The sequence below is a fragment of the Indicator indicator genome, chromosome 18 (genome assembly GCF_027791375.1).
Source record: "Indicator indicator isolate 239-I01 chromosome 18, UM_Iind_1.1, whole genome shotgun sequence".
NCBI classification, from domain to species: Eukaryota; Metazoa; Chordata; class Aves; order Piciformes; family Indicatoridae; genus Indicator; species Indicator indicator.
Genome location: NC_072027.1, coordinates 12,435,337 through 12,453,544, shown reverse-complemented (window position 1 = coordinate 12,453,544; position 18,208 = coordinate 12,435,337). Strand labels below are relative to the sequence as shown.

The following is an 18,208-nucleotide window of genomic DNA, read 5'->3' as shown; positions in this document are numbered from 1 at the left end:
ATTAAGTGCTAATGAGGACCTTGTTCTGGTGGAAGCACACCAGGGTGGTGGGGTAGTTTCAGCCTAAGAAGACTCGCTCTGCCAGTTTTTCTGTGAGGATGAGGACAAGGCGGGAAGTAGAAGAGGGAATGTCTCAGCGCCAGTGAACTGGAGATACCTCCACATTGTGCAACAAGGCAAGAATTGAGGCTGATGTTGTCCTCACTGTATCAAAGCAAAAGTAATCACGTGTTTCAATAAACCCTGGAAAGCTTGGACCATGGGTCCATGAGCAGCTCTGTCCCAACAGCTGTGGGCATCTGAGTTGCTGTGTCTGCTCTGTGGGCAGGTGAGAGGCTGCCCTGATCTGCTGGGGATGCACTGGGACGAAACCCCTGGGCTGGGGTTTTTACTGAAACCTAGTGATCATCTGTGATCCACATTTTCTGTCTGTTCATTGCATGATATACTCATTTTCTCTTCCAGCAGAGACAGGTGGCAAGCACAAACTTGACAGGTGTCAAGACTGGGCAGGTGGCCTGAGGGAAGCCAAGCAGGTAGCTGAACCACCAGCCCTGAAGCCTGCCCAGCTCCACAGAAGAAAGATTTGCTCACTAATGCCCTCCAACCTCTCCTCCCACATGGGCAGGTTTATTGGTGGCTGTGTCAGTGAGAGTTGAAATTCCCCCCCCACCGACAATAACCAGGCTAACTCAGTCTGGAAGCAAATGAAAGCTGTATTTACAAAGCAGAATCTACAATCTATGATGAAATGCAATGAATATGTACAAATATACAAAATTCACAACATTTACAAATATATATACAATCAACAGAAAAGCACAACCGATCTCCCTTTGCTTCCCCCCAAAGGGGACCCTTCCCAAAGGGGCCTCCCTCTCCCAGGAGCTTCCCCCCCAGACCCCCCTGGACAGAGAAGCAGAGTTAGTTAAGCAGAAAGTTGTTAACTTAGCTGCCAAGGTCAGTGTGTTATCTTCAGCCAGAAGAGAAGAAGAAGCAGCAGCCAGACAGCCCAGCAACTGCCCCCACTGCAGAACGCAGAATGTGCAGAATGCCTACTTTGTTTTGGGTAATAGTTCTTAAACATTTCTATCTATCCAATGGAAGTGTTTAGAACAATCAGTATTGTGCTTTCTTACACCCAATAGTGACTTATTTACATTCTTTCACTTTCTCTGTTCTGAACTTTGCAAGGAAAAATTAAAAAGACAGTTTCAAACCATCACAGGTGGCCCACACTGCCATGGACCAGCACCACAGAGCATCTGGAGAGGGATGTTAGGATAGACACACCACAGAAATATTTTCCTGTTAGAACACGGTTTGATTTTTTTTTTCCTCCCCACAGCTTTTCTGTGTAATAAAGTTAATTATTTCTAAGCATCTGTCCATTTTCTACACGTTTTTAGGCCTCAAATCATAGAATTATAGAATGGGAGGGGTTGGAAGGGACCTCCAGCACCCTCACAATAAAGAGGTTTCTCCTCATGTTGAGGTGGAACTTCTTGTCTTCCAGTTGCCCCTCATCCTATCACAAGACACCACTGAAAAGAGACTGGCTCCTTCTCCTTGACACCCAACAAGCGATCCCCCTTGAAGATAAACACCCACAGGACAAGGGTTAAAAGCAGCTGGCTGCAGATGCCTCCCAGACAGGTTCATCCATATCCACAGGCAAGAACACTCTCCCTGTGCCATCACAGATTTAACAAGGCTGTGTACAGCTGAAAACAAGAGAAAAAAATGAGAAAAATAAGAGACAGGCAGAGGCAAAATGACAGAGTCTGTGAGATTCACTATGGAGTTGGCTGGAGCTGGTTGCTCAAATCCCCCAGCAGCTCCATGGGTATCCATTTCCCAACCTTCAGCTGCCTTCCCCAAATCCTCAGCTTAAAGTAGTCCATTCCCTAAATCCCTCATCTTAGCATCTTACCATGGTTTATTTGGCTGTTTGAATAGGATCAGAGGTTACTCAATGGCCAGTGACGAGTCACAGAGCGAGGAAAGCAAGGGCAAGAGCACTGCAAGGGCTCCTGCTGAAAGGGTAATTATTGAACTTGGAGCTGGAAGGAGTAAGATATAAATAAACATTCTGCTTTGGGCAGGGATGGTTGCACTGGAAGTATGAAAATGTTGATTCTTCCTTCAAAGAAATATTTTTGTAGCCAAAATGGGGTGAGAGCAGGTTCAGTGGAAGATCTGGAAAACTCAGCAGGTTCAGAGGGATCCTCAGCCCTGCCCGGTAACAGATGCACCAATTCTGCCACCACCCAGAGAGGAGCAGCTGGTCCTTGTCTAGCTCTTCTACAACGCCTAAAATAACGAGGTTAGGAGCAGGGGGTAGCTCAAAACGCTGTTATTTATAAATAAGGAAAAGAAAATACCCAAAGCCCCCACATCCTTGGGTGAAGGAGGAGGTGCCATCTGTTACAGGACAGTGGAGACCATGGAGCAGCACGCCCCTTGTGGCTGTCCCCGGGAGGGTCAGGGATGCTTCCCTATGGCCGTGTCTCATGAGGATACAGGCACAGGGCTCTCAGCACAGGTGGCACTGCTGCTGCAGGGCACCCAGCACCCACAGAGCTTGCTCAGGACCCATGCTCCCAAGCATGGCACTCAGCATCCCAGGTTTTCTGCAGATAAGGAATGGAGGGAGGAGGAGGAAAAGGAGGTGTGGGCAGGAAGAGGGCTGCCAGCTGCAGCACTGGGGGTGTGTGACTCATGGCTGCAGCTCACCTTGTCCAGCAATGCACACAGGGCTTGCACACTGCCCTCGGGCTGTGCTGCTTCAGTTGCCATGTCCTATATGACAAAGCAGGACTTGATGCTGTGGTCCAAAGATTAGAGAGCCAGAAGTTCCTATTCCAAAGTTTGGTTTCACATCTGACTCTCCACACCCCACAGGATCACCACTTCCATTGTCACTAGTCCACAGACCCTCTTGTCTTCTGCACTCAGACCACTGCTCATCCAGGTCAGACTTGCTGCCCCACTCCTCAGGTCTCCCAAACACCAGAAATCATTCCTTGGGTATAAGGAAACAGCACAAGGTTGCCCTTTTCACACACAGGCAGGTGAAGCCAGTAATAGAACACCCTCCAATATAATGGGACTTGGCCTTGAATATGAAATAAAATTGCCTGTCATATGAAAATTACAAGAACCCCAGCAACTCAGACAATTCAGAAGGATATTTGAAAGGTGGGAAGAGTTTAGAGAATGTCAGTTCTGAATTATTTAGGGAAAAATATAAAATTGATAAACCATATTTCAACATGACTGGCTCACCAGAGCTGCCCAGCCCTAGGAACACAGCAGCTCTTTAATTGCCTTTTTGACACTATTTCATTTTGCTCAAACAACTGCTTGCACTTTTGGGATGGGAACTGCACCATCCTGGCCAGCACTTCCAGGGCTGTGTCAGCCTGGCTCAACATCCCCCAGGCCACTGCACATATCCTTCCCTGCCAGAAACCCCACTGGCCACATGCTGATACGATCCAAATCCAGATTCAAAGCTCTGATGCCCCAATATGGAACCAAACCAAACCCAAACTCTCTGCACTCTTCTAATGAATTATTTCATGTCTAGGGTGTCTGCAGCACTGTTTTTTCCATACTTACTGGCAAATACTCTCTGCAGACAGGCTGTCAGGTTGTTCCAGCAATGTCTTTATTTTCTCTGACACCTTTAGTGTGTTTTAGACACTTAAGAAATTAAAATGGATGGAGAGAATGAAAACCAACACCAAAAATCCCTGCTTTACCCTTGCTCTGCAGCCTTCCCATGCTTTCACTTGTATTTCATAGGATAAGAGGAAATAGACTCAAGTTGTGCCAGAGGAGGTTTAGGTTGGACATGAGGAACAATTTCTTCCCCAAAAGGGTTGTCAAGCTCTGGAACAAATTGGCCAGGGCAGTGGTGGGGTCCCCCTCCCTAGATGGGTTTCAAAACCATGTAGATGTGATGCTGAGGGCCATGGTTTAGTGGTGACTGGGCAGTGCTGGGTTAATGGTTGGACTGGATGATTTTAAAGGTCTCTTCCAGTCAAAATGATCCCATGACTCTGTTTCAGGTGAGACTACAAAGGTTTCTGCATCTTTCACCTGGCACATCAGCCTCTGTTTTTCTGTCACTGCATGATTTGAAAGAGGAACCAAACTTCACTGAAGCTCAGGTGTTGGTGCCAGGGTTGGCTGGTATTGAATTAATTTATAGACCCACTGGCAAGGCAGAATGGTTGCCAACAGACTGTTTGGAAGCAGAGAACTTACCCAGAACAAGCTTTTGACTGTATGAGCAGGAGAGCAGCTCCTACGTGTGGCAGCAGGCAGTGCTGGCTCCGTCCTGCACAGGAGGAAGCCACATTTGGGCAGCTGACGTCCTGCCAGCTGTGAGACAACCTCACAAAGCCAATATTTGATTGGGAGATAACAATAAGGCTACGATCAGACTTGCTTAGCAGTGCAGAACCCTTCAGGAGTATCCAGCTCCCTAAGGAAAGCAGCGAGGAGCTGGAGGAGCTGTCACCCTGTCAGCGAGAAGGTGAGAACAGCAATCCTCACCCACGGTCCTTGATTCCCAGCCCCGGGAGCCAGGGATTAAATCACCCACTGGTTTCACAACAGAAAGGGAAAGCCTCAGCCCTTCTGTTGGTCTTAACTGCAATTTATTTCTGGCTTAGTCTTTTTACCATGTATTAAAACCATGCAGGGACTTTGGGCAGGGTTGGTGCCCTGAGGTTCCCTCCAGACTCTTTGCCCCAGCAGATGGGGTTTCTGCCCCAGGCAGCAGGTCCCTGCTCAGGAGTCCTCCAAGATACAATAGCACAGAACCCTGAGGACCCCCACTCTGACCAGACAGCAAAGGAAAATCAGCTTTTCACAGCTGGAAACTCCAGAACAGCAGCTCCTTCCAAGCCTTGCATGTACTTTTACATATCCAGGGCAGGCTCTTTGATTTCCCTGGGCCACAGGAAATCAAAGCTGGTGGGTGACATGACACAGGGGCACCTCAAACAGAGAAGCACATGCCAAGGGCTGTGCTCACAGGGAAAGGAGGATCTCCACCTCAGCAAGGAAAAGGCCAGGGGAGTAATTTTCATTTAATTTAAATTATCCTCAGCTGTGTTCACAGCAGAGGAGCTTGCCCTGGTGCCATCTCCGCTCACCTCCCACATGTACCAATCTCTCTTCCAAGCTGCATTTCCCATGGATAAGCTCTGACATACTCCAGATAAATAAGATGGCACACAAAAACTAACTAGCCATCAGAGTCAGTCCTGTGGCATCACCTCATGTGCTAGAGCAGCTCCAAGACACTGCCAGGGCAGCTTGCAATGCTTCTCATACCAAAGCCACCCACAGCACATTACCCCTCAGCACCTTCCTTACCCTGTCTGGATCATAGAATCATGGAATTGTCTTGGTTGGGAAAGCCCTCTAAGATCACCAAATCCAACTGTCAACCCAACACCACCATGGCCATTAATCCATATCCCCAAGTGCCAGTTTCTTGAACACCTCCAGGGATGGTGGCTCCACCACCACCCTGGGCAGCCTGTTCCAAAGCCTGACCACTGCTGCAGCAAAGAATTTGATCCTAATCTCCAAACTAAACCTCCTCTGGCACAATTTCAGGCCATTTCCTCTCATTCTACCATGCAATACTAGGGAGAAGAGACCAACCCCCACCTCACTCCAACCTCCTTTCAGGGTGCTGCAGAAAGCAAGGTCTCCCTTCAGCCTCCTCTTCTCCAGACTAAACAACCCCAGTTCCTTCAGCTCCTCCTGGAGCTGCTCTAACAATCAAGTGTGACCCAGCACTAAACCAAGCAGGCGCAGCCAAGGCTCATCTCATCATGGAAACACAGCAATGTGTCTGTAGGACAGTCCCCTGGCCTCCTTGGCCTTGCAAAGCATGTCTTTGCCATCTCTAAATGTTTTCAGGAACACTGCACAGACCTTGGTCACACTCAGGATGCAGGAGGAAGGTGTTGAAGAGTCATTCAGCCACAGATACAACCCAAATCCATCCCAGTGTAAAACAAACAGACCAGGTGGAACCTAGAAGCTTGTGTGGCAAGAAGCAGTGTGATGAGAGAGGACAAATCAGCAATGCTCTCTTATAATCTCCTTTAAATCCCTAAAACTCTGGGGTTCTTTTCTGTGATGCTGACAAATACAAGATAAGTGTCTGTATGCTAAGTCCTTTCTCTTGTCCTGTATTTAGCTGACAAACTCTCTGGGCAGTTTAGCCTGTATTTATGCAGCAGACAGGAAAATGAGCTCATGGTCCATTAGGGAAATTTCTAGGTTCTATAAATAAAGTGCTGGGAAATTAAAATATAAACAAAACAAGATACCTGCAAAGCTGCATTGGGAGTAGGAGAAGCTGTCTGCAAGAAAAAAGGAATTCATAAACTCCCCATCAGTGCCACAGCTCAGAGAATTAGAGAATCATTTGGATTGGAAAAGACCTTGAAAGTCATCAAATCCAACTGTTCTCTAAGTCTACCAAGGCTGGTGGTAAAACATGTCCTCTTTTAAACACCTCCAGGGATGGGGATTCAAGCATAGAGAATCCTAGAATGGTTTGGGTTGAGAAGGGACCTTGAAGATCATCTAGTTCCAACCCCCCTGCCATGGGCAGGGACACCTCCTGCTAGACCAGGTTGATCAAGACCCCATCTGACCTGGCCTTGAAAACAAACATGCTCAAAGCTTCTCCTACACCAAAGCATCACAGGATGTTAATCAGCATCATGCTTGACCAGGAGATGACAAGAGCTGTGTTGACAGGTCTCCAGATCCCTGCCTTGGGAGCAGTTTGCATCAGCTTTCTCCCTGTCCTTACAGTCAGTGAGGTGCAGAGCTCTTCAGGGATCTATCAGTTCGAGCTGCATAGGTCTGGACTTTGACTTCTGTGCTCAGATCTCCAACCAGACAGCTAATAAAGGTGATGAGTTTTATGATCAGGCCACTAGACTATGCAAAAGAGCAGGATATATCACGGCTAGGTTTAAATTCTATCAGGCCAGGGCTAGGTTTAAATCTATAATTAAAAATCTCCCTACCCTTTCACCAGTTTCACCAACTTTTCAGTCTAATTAAGTCAAATTTCCCAAAGCTATATGTTTATATTTAAGAATACTCTCTTCAATACAATCTCTATATAAAAATATGTAAGATTATTTTGGCACTCACCATACAGAACAATAGTTAAGGGTTTGCTGTGCCTTTAGCCTCCATGAGTACCACTCACATCCTGTTGAGCCCTGAATTACTCAAGATAGGCTTCATTGTTCTCAACTTCTCCAGTTACACCAGTGTACCTCAGTATTTCACTGAGGTAAAGCAAATACTTTTTGTTGGATAATTGTCCTACAAGCTCAGTTCCCTGACTGCAGCCACCACAAGGACTGATAACAGCAAAAATCAGGGTGAAAAAGAGAGTAGGCATGCTCATTTGGTGGGTGGAAGAGGGTAGGGTTAAAAGGCATCTTAAATTGTCATAGAACAGCAGAAACTGTAGATAACATGTTTGAAACTGATGGGAAGTGGGGCTGATTCAAACTCCCAAGGGAGGGAGCAGATGAGCTTGCTGGGTGCAGGCACACATGACTGAAGGTTTTGTGTTTAAAATGAATCAAAGCACAGATCACCTCACTCAGATCAGTGTAAACACAGCTGATCATAGAAGGGAGAGTATCCCCCTTCCTGTCACAGCAAATCAGCTTTCCAAAAGCCAGCAGAAAAGGTTCTGTTGTTTCATATTAGAGATTGTTATCTGAATTAACCTGGAGTGCCGACTCCAAGAGTGCCAGGCTGACATCTGGCTGAGCTAATTAACACTCTGAACAAGCAATCCTTACTCAGAAGCCTACAGATAGAAAAGTTAGATCAGGGCTGATATTTCACTAGATTGCTAACATTGCTCTAACCAACAACAACTGCCAGAAAAGGAGATTATTATTTCCGTCCCTCCCCTCCTGTATTTTCCTAATGAAATACAACTAACTCCCATCCCTGTAGTTATCTTCTGCTCGAGAGTGTTTGAATATTCCTTATGCAATCAATATTGCTCTCTTTGGGGCCATTTGGAGCACATTCTACAGATCTCTGCGACTGACTGAAAAAGTTTTTTGAGTGTCTTACCTCAGACTGGAGGTAAATGTGTACTCTGTGCTGGAATGGAAACTAATCTGATAGTGTTGTAGTTCCAGTTACCTCTCTCTCAAGTGGATTTGCTGTCTACAGAGAAATGAAACGTGAGAAATACATTATCAAATAAAAAAAAAATTTTGTTACCTTATTAATGCTAGACGCAAAAATATTTAGCTCCATATATAGATAAACTCCTGCAAAAAGATGGACTTCGAGCTGCCAACACTAATTCGTCTCCCCGGCTCCCTCTGCAGGCTGCACTCACTCTGGTTTTGTAACTCACCATGGGGAGAGAAAAACGTTAACTCACAATAATAATTTTGTTTCTAACATACTTTCCTGAGCTAAGGCTCCAGCCTAATTGCAAACAAACGTGTGATTTCAGCAAGCAGCTGCAGATCTTCTCTTTAGTTCCTTATCAGAAAGAAACCTGCCCTCACCTACTCCCCAGGTGCAGCATATATAAGGGATGAGGAGAGGGGGGTTGTTTTTTCTTTTCCTTGAATATTTTAGGGGAGGCAATTGTTTGGTTGCAGTCTTAAAGAGCATGGAGGGTACCTGGAGAATTTGTGTTTGCTTGTATTGCTGTCTTCACTGGCTGGCTTCTAGCATCCAGTGTTCCCCCCGCTTCAGGGGTCGAGTCATCTCTGACAAGACCTCTGGGCTACTGGCAGCTCCAGAGGACAGTGAGCTAAACCCATTGCTGTGGCTGCCAAAGAGCGTAAGGCATGGCTATGCCCTCCTGCCTCCCCTCCTCAAGGTGCTGTCAGACCAGGGACACCAGAACTGGGAAAGTGAGGTCCCCAGGCTGCAGCCAGACTCCAGAGCCCTTCGGTACATGAAGAGGCTCTATAAGATGTCTGCCACCAAGGATGGAATCCCCAAGGCTAATAAAAGCCACCTCTATAACACTGTTCGACTTTTCACACCGTGTTCTGAATGCAAGCACCTCCACAGGGACCTAATGAAAGGTAGGTGTGGGGTGACCAGAGCTGACAATGTTAAGTGGGGGGGTTTCCTTGTGTTCTGTGCTTAAAGCATAATATAAAAATCATAACATTGTAGGAGGACTTGAGTTGGGACCCTAAAGATCATCTAGTTCCAACCCCCCTGCCAGGGGCAGGGACACCTTCTACTAGACCAGGTTGCTCAAGGCTCTGTGCAGCCTGGCCTGGGCTGGCATAGGATGAGGCACCCACAACCTCCCTGGGCAACCTGTTCCAGTGTCTCCCCACCTTCACTGGAAAGAATTTCTTCCTAACTTCCAATCTAAATCTGTCTTCTTCCAGTTCAAAGCCACTGCCCCTCATCCTATTACTACAAGTCCTTGTCAGAAGACTCTCCCCATCTCTCCTGTAGCCCTCTTCAGGTACTGGAAGGCTGCTCTAAGTTCTCCCCAGAATCTTCTCTTCTCCAGGCTTCTTTCACAGAGCTTTTGTTTCATAGAACATCCAGAGCCTCAGGTAGTAAAACAACAAAGTTTTGGTTATCTAATTTCTGTAGAGCTGTTGCTATTTTAATCCTGATGACTCTTCTCTTAAACTGTAGGATTTTTTTCCTAGCCTACTTCTCCTTGAATAGCATTAAATACAAACTACTCCCACGTTGGGAAATGCCACACGATGTTCAAGATGATCCTGATGCTGCAGGCTGACTCATAATGAGTCGGAGAAAATTCTACAACCAGTTGTGAGTAAAGTAAGAAAAGTGAGAGGAAAAAAAAAATTACTTCTGGCAGTTTGGTACAAGTCTCTTTACAGTGCTCTATATGGCCTTGGGCCACAAAGGGCACTATAAAGAGACTTGCACCAAACTGCCAGAATCCCATTGCAAGGTGACTTTCTCCTTGCCTTGTACATTTGCTAGGGAAGAATCATGATCCCAGTGTGAGAATATCCTGAAGGAAGAGTAGGATTTGGAACAGGCTGACCAAGGAGGTGGTGGAGTCACCATCCCTGGAGGTGTTCAAGAAACGTGTGGACATAGCACTTGGGGACATGGTTTGATGGCCATGGTAGTGTTAGGTTGAAGATTGGACTCAATGATCTTAGAGGACTTTTCCAAGTCAAAAAATCCTATGAGTTTATGACTAGGTGGAAAATTAAGATGCAATAATGCTCCAAGATGTTGTTTCTCTTCTCAGGAGATGTTCACTCGGTGGATTTACTCTTCAACCTGGATCGTGTTACTGCTCTGGAGCACTTACTCAAGTCTGTCTTGCTCTATTCCTTTGACACATCATTTCCCAACTCCTCTTCCATTACCTGCATGTGTCATTTGTCTGCTAAGGAGCATGGTTTTTCTGGCCAAGTCTGCCCCAGCATTTCACACTCTATAGGTTTTAGCCTGCACTTGGAAGTTCGGAAGCGCAAATGGGTTGAGATTGATGTGACTTCTTTCCTCCAGCCTCTGATTGCTACTAACAGGAGGAACATTCATATGGCTGTGAACGTCACTTGTCTGATGGGTGAGCCACCACAGAACACTAAACTGGAAAATCCCATTAATATGGCACTGGTTCCCCCTTCTCTTCTTCTTTACCTGAATGATACCAGTGAGCAAGCTTATCACAGGTGGAACTCACTTAGACACAAAAGGAAAAACCCAGTGAGGCCCAGGCCGAGGAACAGTCCTAGGGGTGACAAAGAGAATTCACAGGGTAAAAGGGCCTCTCGGCGTCGAAGAGAGGAAAACCTGCAAGTAGCACCAACAACTTCACCTTCTGATCTGAGCCAATACTTCAAACAGTTCCTGTTCCCCCAGAACGAGTGCGAGCTCCACAACTTCCGCCTGAGTTTCAGCCAACTGAAATGGGACAAATGGATCATAGCCCCTCACAGGTACAGCCCTCAGTACTGCAAAGGTGACTGCCCCAGGGTGGTGGGGCACCGCTACGGCTCTCCCGTCCACACCATGGTGCAGAACATCATCTATGAGAAGCTGGACCCCTCTGTTCCGAAGCCCTCCTGTGTTCCTGCTGAGTACAGCCCGCTGAGCGTGCTGACCATAGAGCCTGACGGCTCCATCGTCTACAAAGAGTATGAGGATATGATAGCTACCAAGTGCACCTGTCGGTAGTGGTGAACCCTCCGTGGTTTGGGGTAGTTTTACATTTTTGCAGAGGTTCTGTAGCTATAACTTAACTGGGCCTTGTCCTTCTAATAGCTCTATAAAACCCCTTAGGGTTTAGTCTGGAGTTAGTAGAAGGGGTTTACATCATAGCACTTATTTTTGTAGCCACTCAGCTTTTTCTAGAATGGGAGATTAAATGTAAATAGTATCCTTTTTTTATTGGAATAATGTTGCATTTAAAATATGGAAGGGGTTTCAACTACCAGATGCCTATTTTTAAGCTGTTTTGCTAAAGAATTTAAAGAAATAAATGGCAATCATGCATACACCAGTGCCTGCTGGCCTTTCTCTGTAGAAAGAAATCTCGTGTCACAAGCTGCCCTCACACTGCCCAAACCACCTCAGCTGCTGGTTGTGGAAAACAGAGATGCTGGGTGTTGGTGTCTTTGCTTTCAGCCTCTCAATGCCTGCACTCATCCCTCTCCACCTCCTTGGAGATGTTTAAAAGATGTTTGGATGAGGAGCTGAGAGACCTGGTCTAACAGCTGTGTACAGGGAGGCATTATCTTATGGCTGGACTCAATCTTTCCCAACCAGGCAGTTCTAAGATTCTACTTCCAGCAAGTCTCTAGGAAGAAAGTCTTTAATGTTAAAATCTCTTTTTTGGGTTTTCATTCTTTTTCCCCCTACCACACCTCCAAATCTCTCAAGCAAGAAGGTTGTTTCTTGCTTTTCACACTCTTTGGACTTTCTCAGCAATGAGTGGCAAGAACTGAAGGGCAGCAGTGTGGTAAAAAATGAAATCACTGAATTATGTGAGTATGAGCTGGCACCAGCTTGCTGGTGAGCTGTTAAAACCAAACTTGATCTAGTTCAAGGACAAAGCACAAGATGATCACGGGCTGAGGGCACTGGAATCTACACGTGGAACCACACTGCCACTTCCTCCTCCTCTCAGCTTAAAAATGCTGTTGAATTGGTTTAGTAGTCTGAAAATGTGGAGCCATGGCCTTGTTTCCTTTCACAATGAAACTGGAGGTAACAGTGCTTTAATTCTATATGCTTTCACCACAAATTTTTACTACGGTTGACTTATTTTCTTCTAATTTTAAGAACCTTGTCCAAAAATGCTGATTTCAGGCTGGAGGTGTGAAACAAGTGGCCAACAGTCATAGAACTTCTCTAAAAAGTAGGTCTTCCCTGAAGATTTACATTGGCCTGGATCTGTTGAACTAAAACCAGAGCTTGCTTTGCCTCTAAATTAAAAAGCACATGGGCAAATACTAAAAGCTATGGGCAAATATCTTGATAACAAACACATCCCAGCCCAAAATCCAGGCCATATTGGACTAGTTTAAATCCAATTGCCTAATACATCACCTTCTGAAGAGTGGGAATTCACCTTCACTGTGTCACCAAGGAGGAAAATAATTTCCCTTGGCAGAAATGGGAAAGCCTGTTTAAGGCAAAGTGCTGGAGTTAACCTAAAGAAACTGCATTTTTGGGTCAGCTACAGCAGCTTCAGAAATATGGCATCTCAGTAATGAGTTAAAGCCTGAAACCACAATTTCCGGGGTAGATTTATGTCACTGCATAGATCTGCAGAGATACTAATTCTATTAATATATATTTTCAGATATTTTGCTGAGGATGGGACCCAGGATTGCCACAAAAAGGTGGCTTCATCTGATGATATGGTTGGACTCAATATTAAAGGTCTTTTCCAACCTAAATGATTCTGAGATAATAAGCTTGTATTTCAGATTGAGAGGATTTTGAAGTGTTCCCATGAGGTGCTACCCTCTAAACAAAGCTGGACTGACTCACCTTGGCAAACTCCCTACTCAGAGGATTACAGCATTACATATAACATATCAACTGTCTTTACAGGGACACCAACACCAGCTGTAGGTTAAAAAAAAAAGAAGAAAGAAGAAAAAAAAAAAAAAAGGTGCTTCACCCAGTGTGCAAAGAGAATTGATAACCCAAGCTGAGGTATTTCTTTTATTTCAGTTCTGCAGAACTGGGTGATTTGTGTTGTTACAAATCCAGCAGTTAGCTCCAACGGCAGCACTTTGTGTATGATACAAATACCAAAGATATTGTATGATATCACATGAATCTTTGTAACCATGCTAATTACCTAATTCATTTTACTATAACCTAATTTGTTGTCATATTATGTAATTCTTTACACTATTACACCCTCTGCCCTAGTGAGGCCACATCTGAATTACTGGGTTCAGTTCTGGACTTCCCCATTCAAGAGACACAGGAAACTACTGGAAAGGGGTTTTAAAGATGCTGAGGGGCCTGGAGCGTCTCTGTGAGCAGGACAGGCTGAGACCCCTGGGGCTGGTGAGCCTGGAGGAGAACAAACTGAGAGGGGATCTGATTGATGCTCAGCAAGAGCTGAAATACCTGTGGGGGGCAAGAGGATGGGGGGAGACTCTTGTCAATAGTGCCAAGGGACAGGACAAGGGCAACAGGCACAAACTGGAACCCAGGAGGTTCCACCTGAACAAGAGGAGAAACTTGTTTGGTGTGAGGGTGCTGGAGCCCTGGAGCAGGCTGCCCAGAGAGGCTGTAGAGTCTCCTTCTCTGGAGAGCTTCCAACCCTCCCTGGCCATTGTGGTGCTGGGCAAGCTGCTGTGGGTGCCCTGTTTTGGCAGGGGCGTTGGACTGGGTGATCTCCACAGCCCCCAGAGGCTATTTTTAACTCGCCTTCAGCTCACAGCCGGCGCCGCCCCCCACAGGCGCAGCCTCAGGACAGCAGCCGCCACACGTCCCGGAAGAGGATTCGCGGAGGTCACTTCCGCTTCCGGAGCAGGTGGAGGCTGCAGCCCGCGCGGGAAGGTGACACCGGCTTGCCATGGGCCTGCACTTCGGGAACTTGGCGCGGGTTCGCCATGTCATCACCTACAGCCTGTCCCCTTTCGAGCAGCGCGCCTTCCCCAACGTATTCTCGCACGGGGTCCCCAACGTCTGGCGGCGCTTCCGCTCCCAGGTCTTCAAGGTTGTTCCCCGTAAGTATGGTGGGAGAGGCTGCGAGGAGCAAAATCCCTTTTCCCTTCTCCTCAGCATCGTCGCTTTGGGACGGGGGAGGCTGGTTCTGTGATGGTAGCTTGCTGTGACGCTGTGTTTTATCACATGACGTGCAGAGCCGCTTGTGAGTGTGTCCTTTCTTTTCCAGCTTTTGTGGCAGCCTACCTCATTTACTCCTGGGGCACACAAGAGTTTGAGAGACTGAAGAGGAAGAACCCTGCTGACTATGAAAATGACCAGTAATCGAGTTAATGAAGAGCTCGTTACCTCACCGTGTTATCAACCTTGTGTTGCTAAGCTTGTTCACATGACTAGAAGGGTATTAAGAGAAAGATAGGTCTTGTCAAATAAACTTTAACCTTGCCCCATGACTTGGTGTGAAATCTTGTGTCTTGAGATGTTTTGAGGTGAGTAGTATCCAGCCTCTGTCTGGCTCTCTCAGTACAGGGAGATGATCAGGCTAAAGTTCTGTGTGCTCAAATGCTTTTCTCTTAGAGCATTTCCAGACTTTTTTTCCCTCACAGGATGTTGGGGGTTAGCAGGGACCTCTGGAGATTGATCCAGCCCCACTTCTCTGCTAAAGCAGGGCAGAGCAGGTTACCTGGGATGACAGTGTACAGGTGGGTTTGGAATCTCTCCAGAGAAGACCTCTCTTTCTTTAAAACATTCTCAGTATAGCTTGTGTGTAGCAAGGGCTGCCTTCAGCTGGAGGTGGGTTGAAATAGCAGTTCATCACTGGCCACTGCTTTTTCCCTTCACTTTGAGAGCTGTGAAAAAAAAACAATTCACCTGCTGTGGTATTGACCCAAACTTTGTGAGCTGGCTGATGGCTCAGGACTGAACATGAACCTTGGCCTCTGTATGGAGACTGTCTCATCACAGGGAGCTCTGCACAGAAGACAGGGGATAGCAGGTACATGCCGCACCAGGAGAGGTTTCATCTTGATGTAAAAAAGGAATTTTTGCTGTGAGAACAATTGATCACTGGAACAACTTCCTCACGGGTTTGGTGGGGTCCCCAGAAGGAGGTTTTCAAGATGTGTCTGGTGCTGGATAACCTCACCTGAGCTCCCTTCTCACAAAAGGTTGGACGAGGTGATCTTTTGAGGTCTCTTCCAGCCTGGTCTGCTCTCTGGTTCTGTGATGCTTGTCACCCAGTTATCATAGTTATTAATGTTAATCAGATGATTAATTGCAATTCTGATTAACACCAATGATTGGTGTTAATAGGCTGGATTAGATGTTTCTTCTTGGAAACTACCAGAAGAAATAGGACTTGAAGATGACTTAAAAAGCAAATCCTAGTAGTAAAGTTACTTCAGGGTGTAACAAAAATTCACCTTGTGGCTCTGCACAGGCTTCACCGTGCAAAGGCTGGAACATCTGTCTGGTTTCTTTATCCTTTTTTATTTCCCTTTCAATCTCCAGCAGACTGCCTGGAGCTTGTGTCCTGTGCAAAGCACCATGTTTATCTCCCTGTTGTGCAGCTGCTGATGGCTTTTATCTTATCCACAGAGCAGGAGTGACGTTTCCCTGTGTTCCATTGTCGGTGTGCTGAGGGCTGGGCTGTCTGCAAGACACAGAAGCTCAGTCTCACCAAGTCAGGGTTGCAGTTTTTGTAGCTGAATGCTTTATTCTGGGGGGGCTTTTAATGTAGGTAATACCTGAAGGAAGCCTACAAGAAATCTGGGAAGGAACTATTTACAAGGGCTTGTGGGGACATGACAAGGGGCAATGGCTTTGAGCTGGAGAAGGGGAGGTTAGACTGGAAAGTAGGAAGAAATTCTTGACAGTGAGGGTGGTGAAATGCTGAAACAGTGGAACAGGTTTGTCCAGAGAGGTCATGGATGCCTTGTCCATGGAGACGTTCAAGGCCAGGGTGGATGAGGCTTTGAGCAACCTGGTCTAGTGGGAGGTGTCCCTGCCCATGGCAGGGGTTGCAACCAGATGATCTTCAATCTCCCTTCCAACCCAAACCATTCTATGAATCTAGGAAAACGCAGATGGGGCTGAGCTCAGTCTTGGGGCTATTCCTGCTGCTCTTGCATATACTCCAAGGTGACATAAACAAGAGTGATAAAAAGTCATCCAATGCCAAAAATACTCTGTGTTTAAATTTAACTCTGTATTTCAGTTCACTGGTATTTTCTAGGCAGCTTAGGCAAGCAAGGAGCAATGAGCTGCCTGCTACAACTGAGAGCTAGCAAGGATGTCTAGAAGCAGGCTTCATTCAAAACCTCAGTGGTGTCCTGCTCATTTAGCCTGCAGGAGCACCTGCAGCAGCTGGTGGGTACCCTAAGTGCCAGCATGTGTGATCTTTGGTGCTGGTGGCTTCAGTCAGTGTTTGATTTTCAATGCACTCCATCTGGGCAGCAGTGCTGAGGGTGAGCAGCTCATACCAGCCTCTTACGAGGTCTGTGCCCCTGTTCACAGACAGCAGAGATGTGCCTGAGCCAACTGCCAGGCTTCTGTCAACAGCACAGCACCTTCACCTCAGCAGGTGACCCCTTACCCATGGCACCGTGGCGGCGAGCACCCTGCTGCAGTGTCAGCAGCGAGTCAGCAGGCAGGGCCTTGCACCCTTTGCTCCACCACCAGCCTGGTGCAACCCTGCCAAGCTGTGCTCCAGCCCCACCGAGCTGTCCTCTCATCCTGCTGTGTCCTCCAGCCACACAAGCCATTCTCTGACCCTGCAAGTCCTCTGGCACCACCAAACCCCCTTCCAGCCCCAGCAAGCTTGCCAAGCCATGCTCCAGCCCCACCAAGCCATCCCATGACCCTGCCCAGCTGTCCCTCAGCCCCATTAAGCCATCCTCTGACCCTCCTGAGTCCTGCAGCCCTACTAAACCATCATCTGACCCTGTGAAGTCCTACTAAGCTATCCTCTGATCCTGTCAAATCTTCCAGCCCCACCAAGCTGTCCTCTGACCTGGCCTGGAGTACCCCCAGGGCCCATCCTGGCTCCTGCTGCACCTATGGCCAGTGGCAGTTCAGAACCTGCAGAAGGTGGTTGGAAATGTGTCAGGTCAGCCATCGACATGGTTTCACTTCTCCCTTTGAAGATTGTTAGAAGAGACAAAAGAGTAACACTTGCTGGGTGACTCTCTTTGTTCGAAGCTGCATCTTCGCTGTGGCTTTTTTGTTTTCACTTCCAGAGGGCCCTGCTGTCAGAGGGGAAAAAGCTGTCACTTCACATCCTGTGCTCCACAGATGAAGCCAGGACTGCTGTTGCTGCCTCTTGTTTGCCTTTCTCTGTTCTGTACTGGTGCCCAGTGGGAACAGCAGCAATTAGAACTCAGGCACGTACAGAAAGGGCTTCATGGAGAACAATGGAGAAATTCACAACCAAATATCAAAGAAACTTTTAAGTCCAGCTATTTGATGTGCTGTGATTTACTGACCCATTTCCTTCTCTTCATAAGATCCAGGAAGGTGAAGGGCAGAGGAAAGGGTGTAATAACACCAAGAAAAGAACAAATTTCCCAACAGTGGCTGTGGCCAAGGTGCCAGGAAGGATTTTTATTTAGTTCCAGTGATGTTTGGGCTACTCTGTAGGCAGGAACCTGACAACAGGGCATTATCTTAATCAAGGTAACTCACCTTCCACGCTGGCACTCATGCCTCCACCTTAAGTAATCATATAAAATTATGGCAAATTACATCCAGATTTGTGTTTATAGTTTAATTAAAACAGACTTCACTAGTTTGTACAGGATCTTCTTGCTTGAAGTAACTCAAAACTTCCCATGCTCCAAAACCTACATGGACTTGACAGGAATAAATTGGTATTTGCTGTTAGCCTGCAATCACAAAATCCTTGTTCCTGTCAGATGTGACCGACAAGGGACAGATGTGAAAGCCAGATGCATGAAAGTCCATTCACAGACTGGTAATCTCAGACATTCATAAACTGAGAACTTTACAG

At 46.8% G+C, this 18,208-nt stretch overlaps 2 protein-coding genes across 2 annotated transcripts; both read left to right on the top strand.

Annotated features, from left to right (window-relative positions):
* The first annotated feature begins 8,713 nt into the window (after positions 1-8,713).
* Positions 8,714-11,244, top strand: GDF9 (growth differentiation factor 9). The gene is made up of 2 exons (XM_054389319.1): positions 8,714-9,137; positions 10,310-11,244. The coding sequence occupies exons 1-2, from the start codon at positions 8,714-8,716 to the stop codon at positions 11,242-11,244; spliced, it is 1,359 nt and encodes a 452-aa protein (XP_054245294.1).
* Positions 11,245-14,056: 2,812 nt separating this feature from the next.
* Positions 14,057-14,653, top strand: LOC128973054 (cytochrome b-c1 complex subunit 8). The gene is made up of 2 exons (XM_054389242.1): positions 14,057-14,264; positions 14,432-14,653. The coding sequence occupies exons 1-2, from the start codon at positions 14,111-14,113 to the stop codon at positions 14,524-14,526; spliced, it is 249 nt and encodes an 82-aa protein (XP_054245217.1). The 5' UTR covers positions 14,057-14,110; the 3' UTR covers positions 14,527-14,653.
* Positions 14,654-18,208: the final 3,555 nt, after the last annotated feature.

Bases quoted from the DNA above. Each gene is read 5' to 3' on its own strand.
- GDF9 (XM_054389319.1), top strand. From the start codon at position 8,714: ATGGAGGGTACCTGGAGAATTTGTGTTTGCTTGTATTGCTGTCTTCAC. The intron at 9,138-10,309 runs GTAGGTGTGGGG...TTCTCTTCTCAG, and splicing joins CCACAGGGACCTAATGAAAG to GAGATGTTCACTCGGTGGAT.
- LOC128973054 (XM_054389242.1), top strand. From the start codon at position 14,111: ATGGGCCTGCACTTCGGGAACTTGGCGCGGGTTCGCCATGTCATCACC. The intron at 14,265-14,431 runs GTAAGTATGGTG...TTTCTTTTCCAG, and splicing joins GGTCTTCAAGGTTGTTCCCC to CTTTTGTGGCAGCCTACCTC.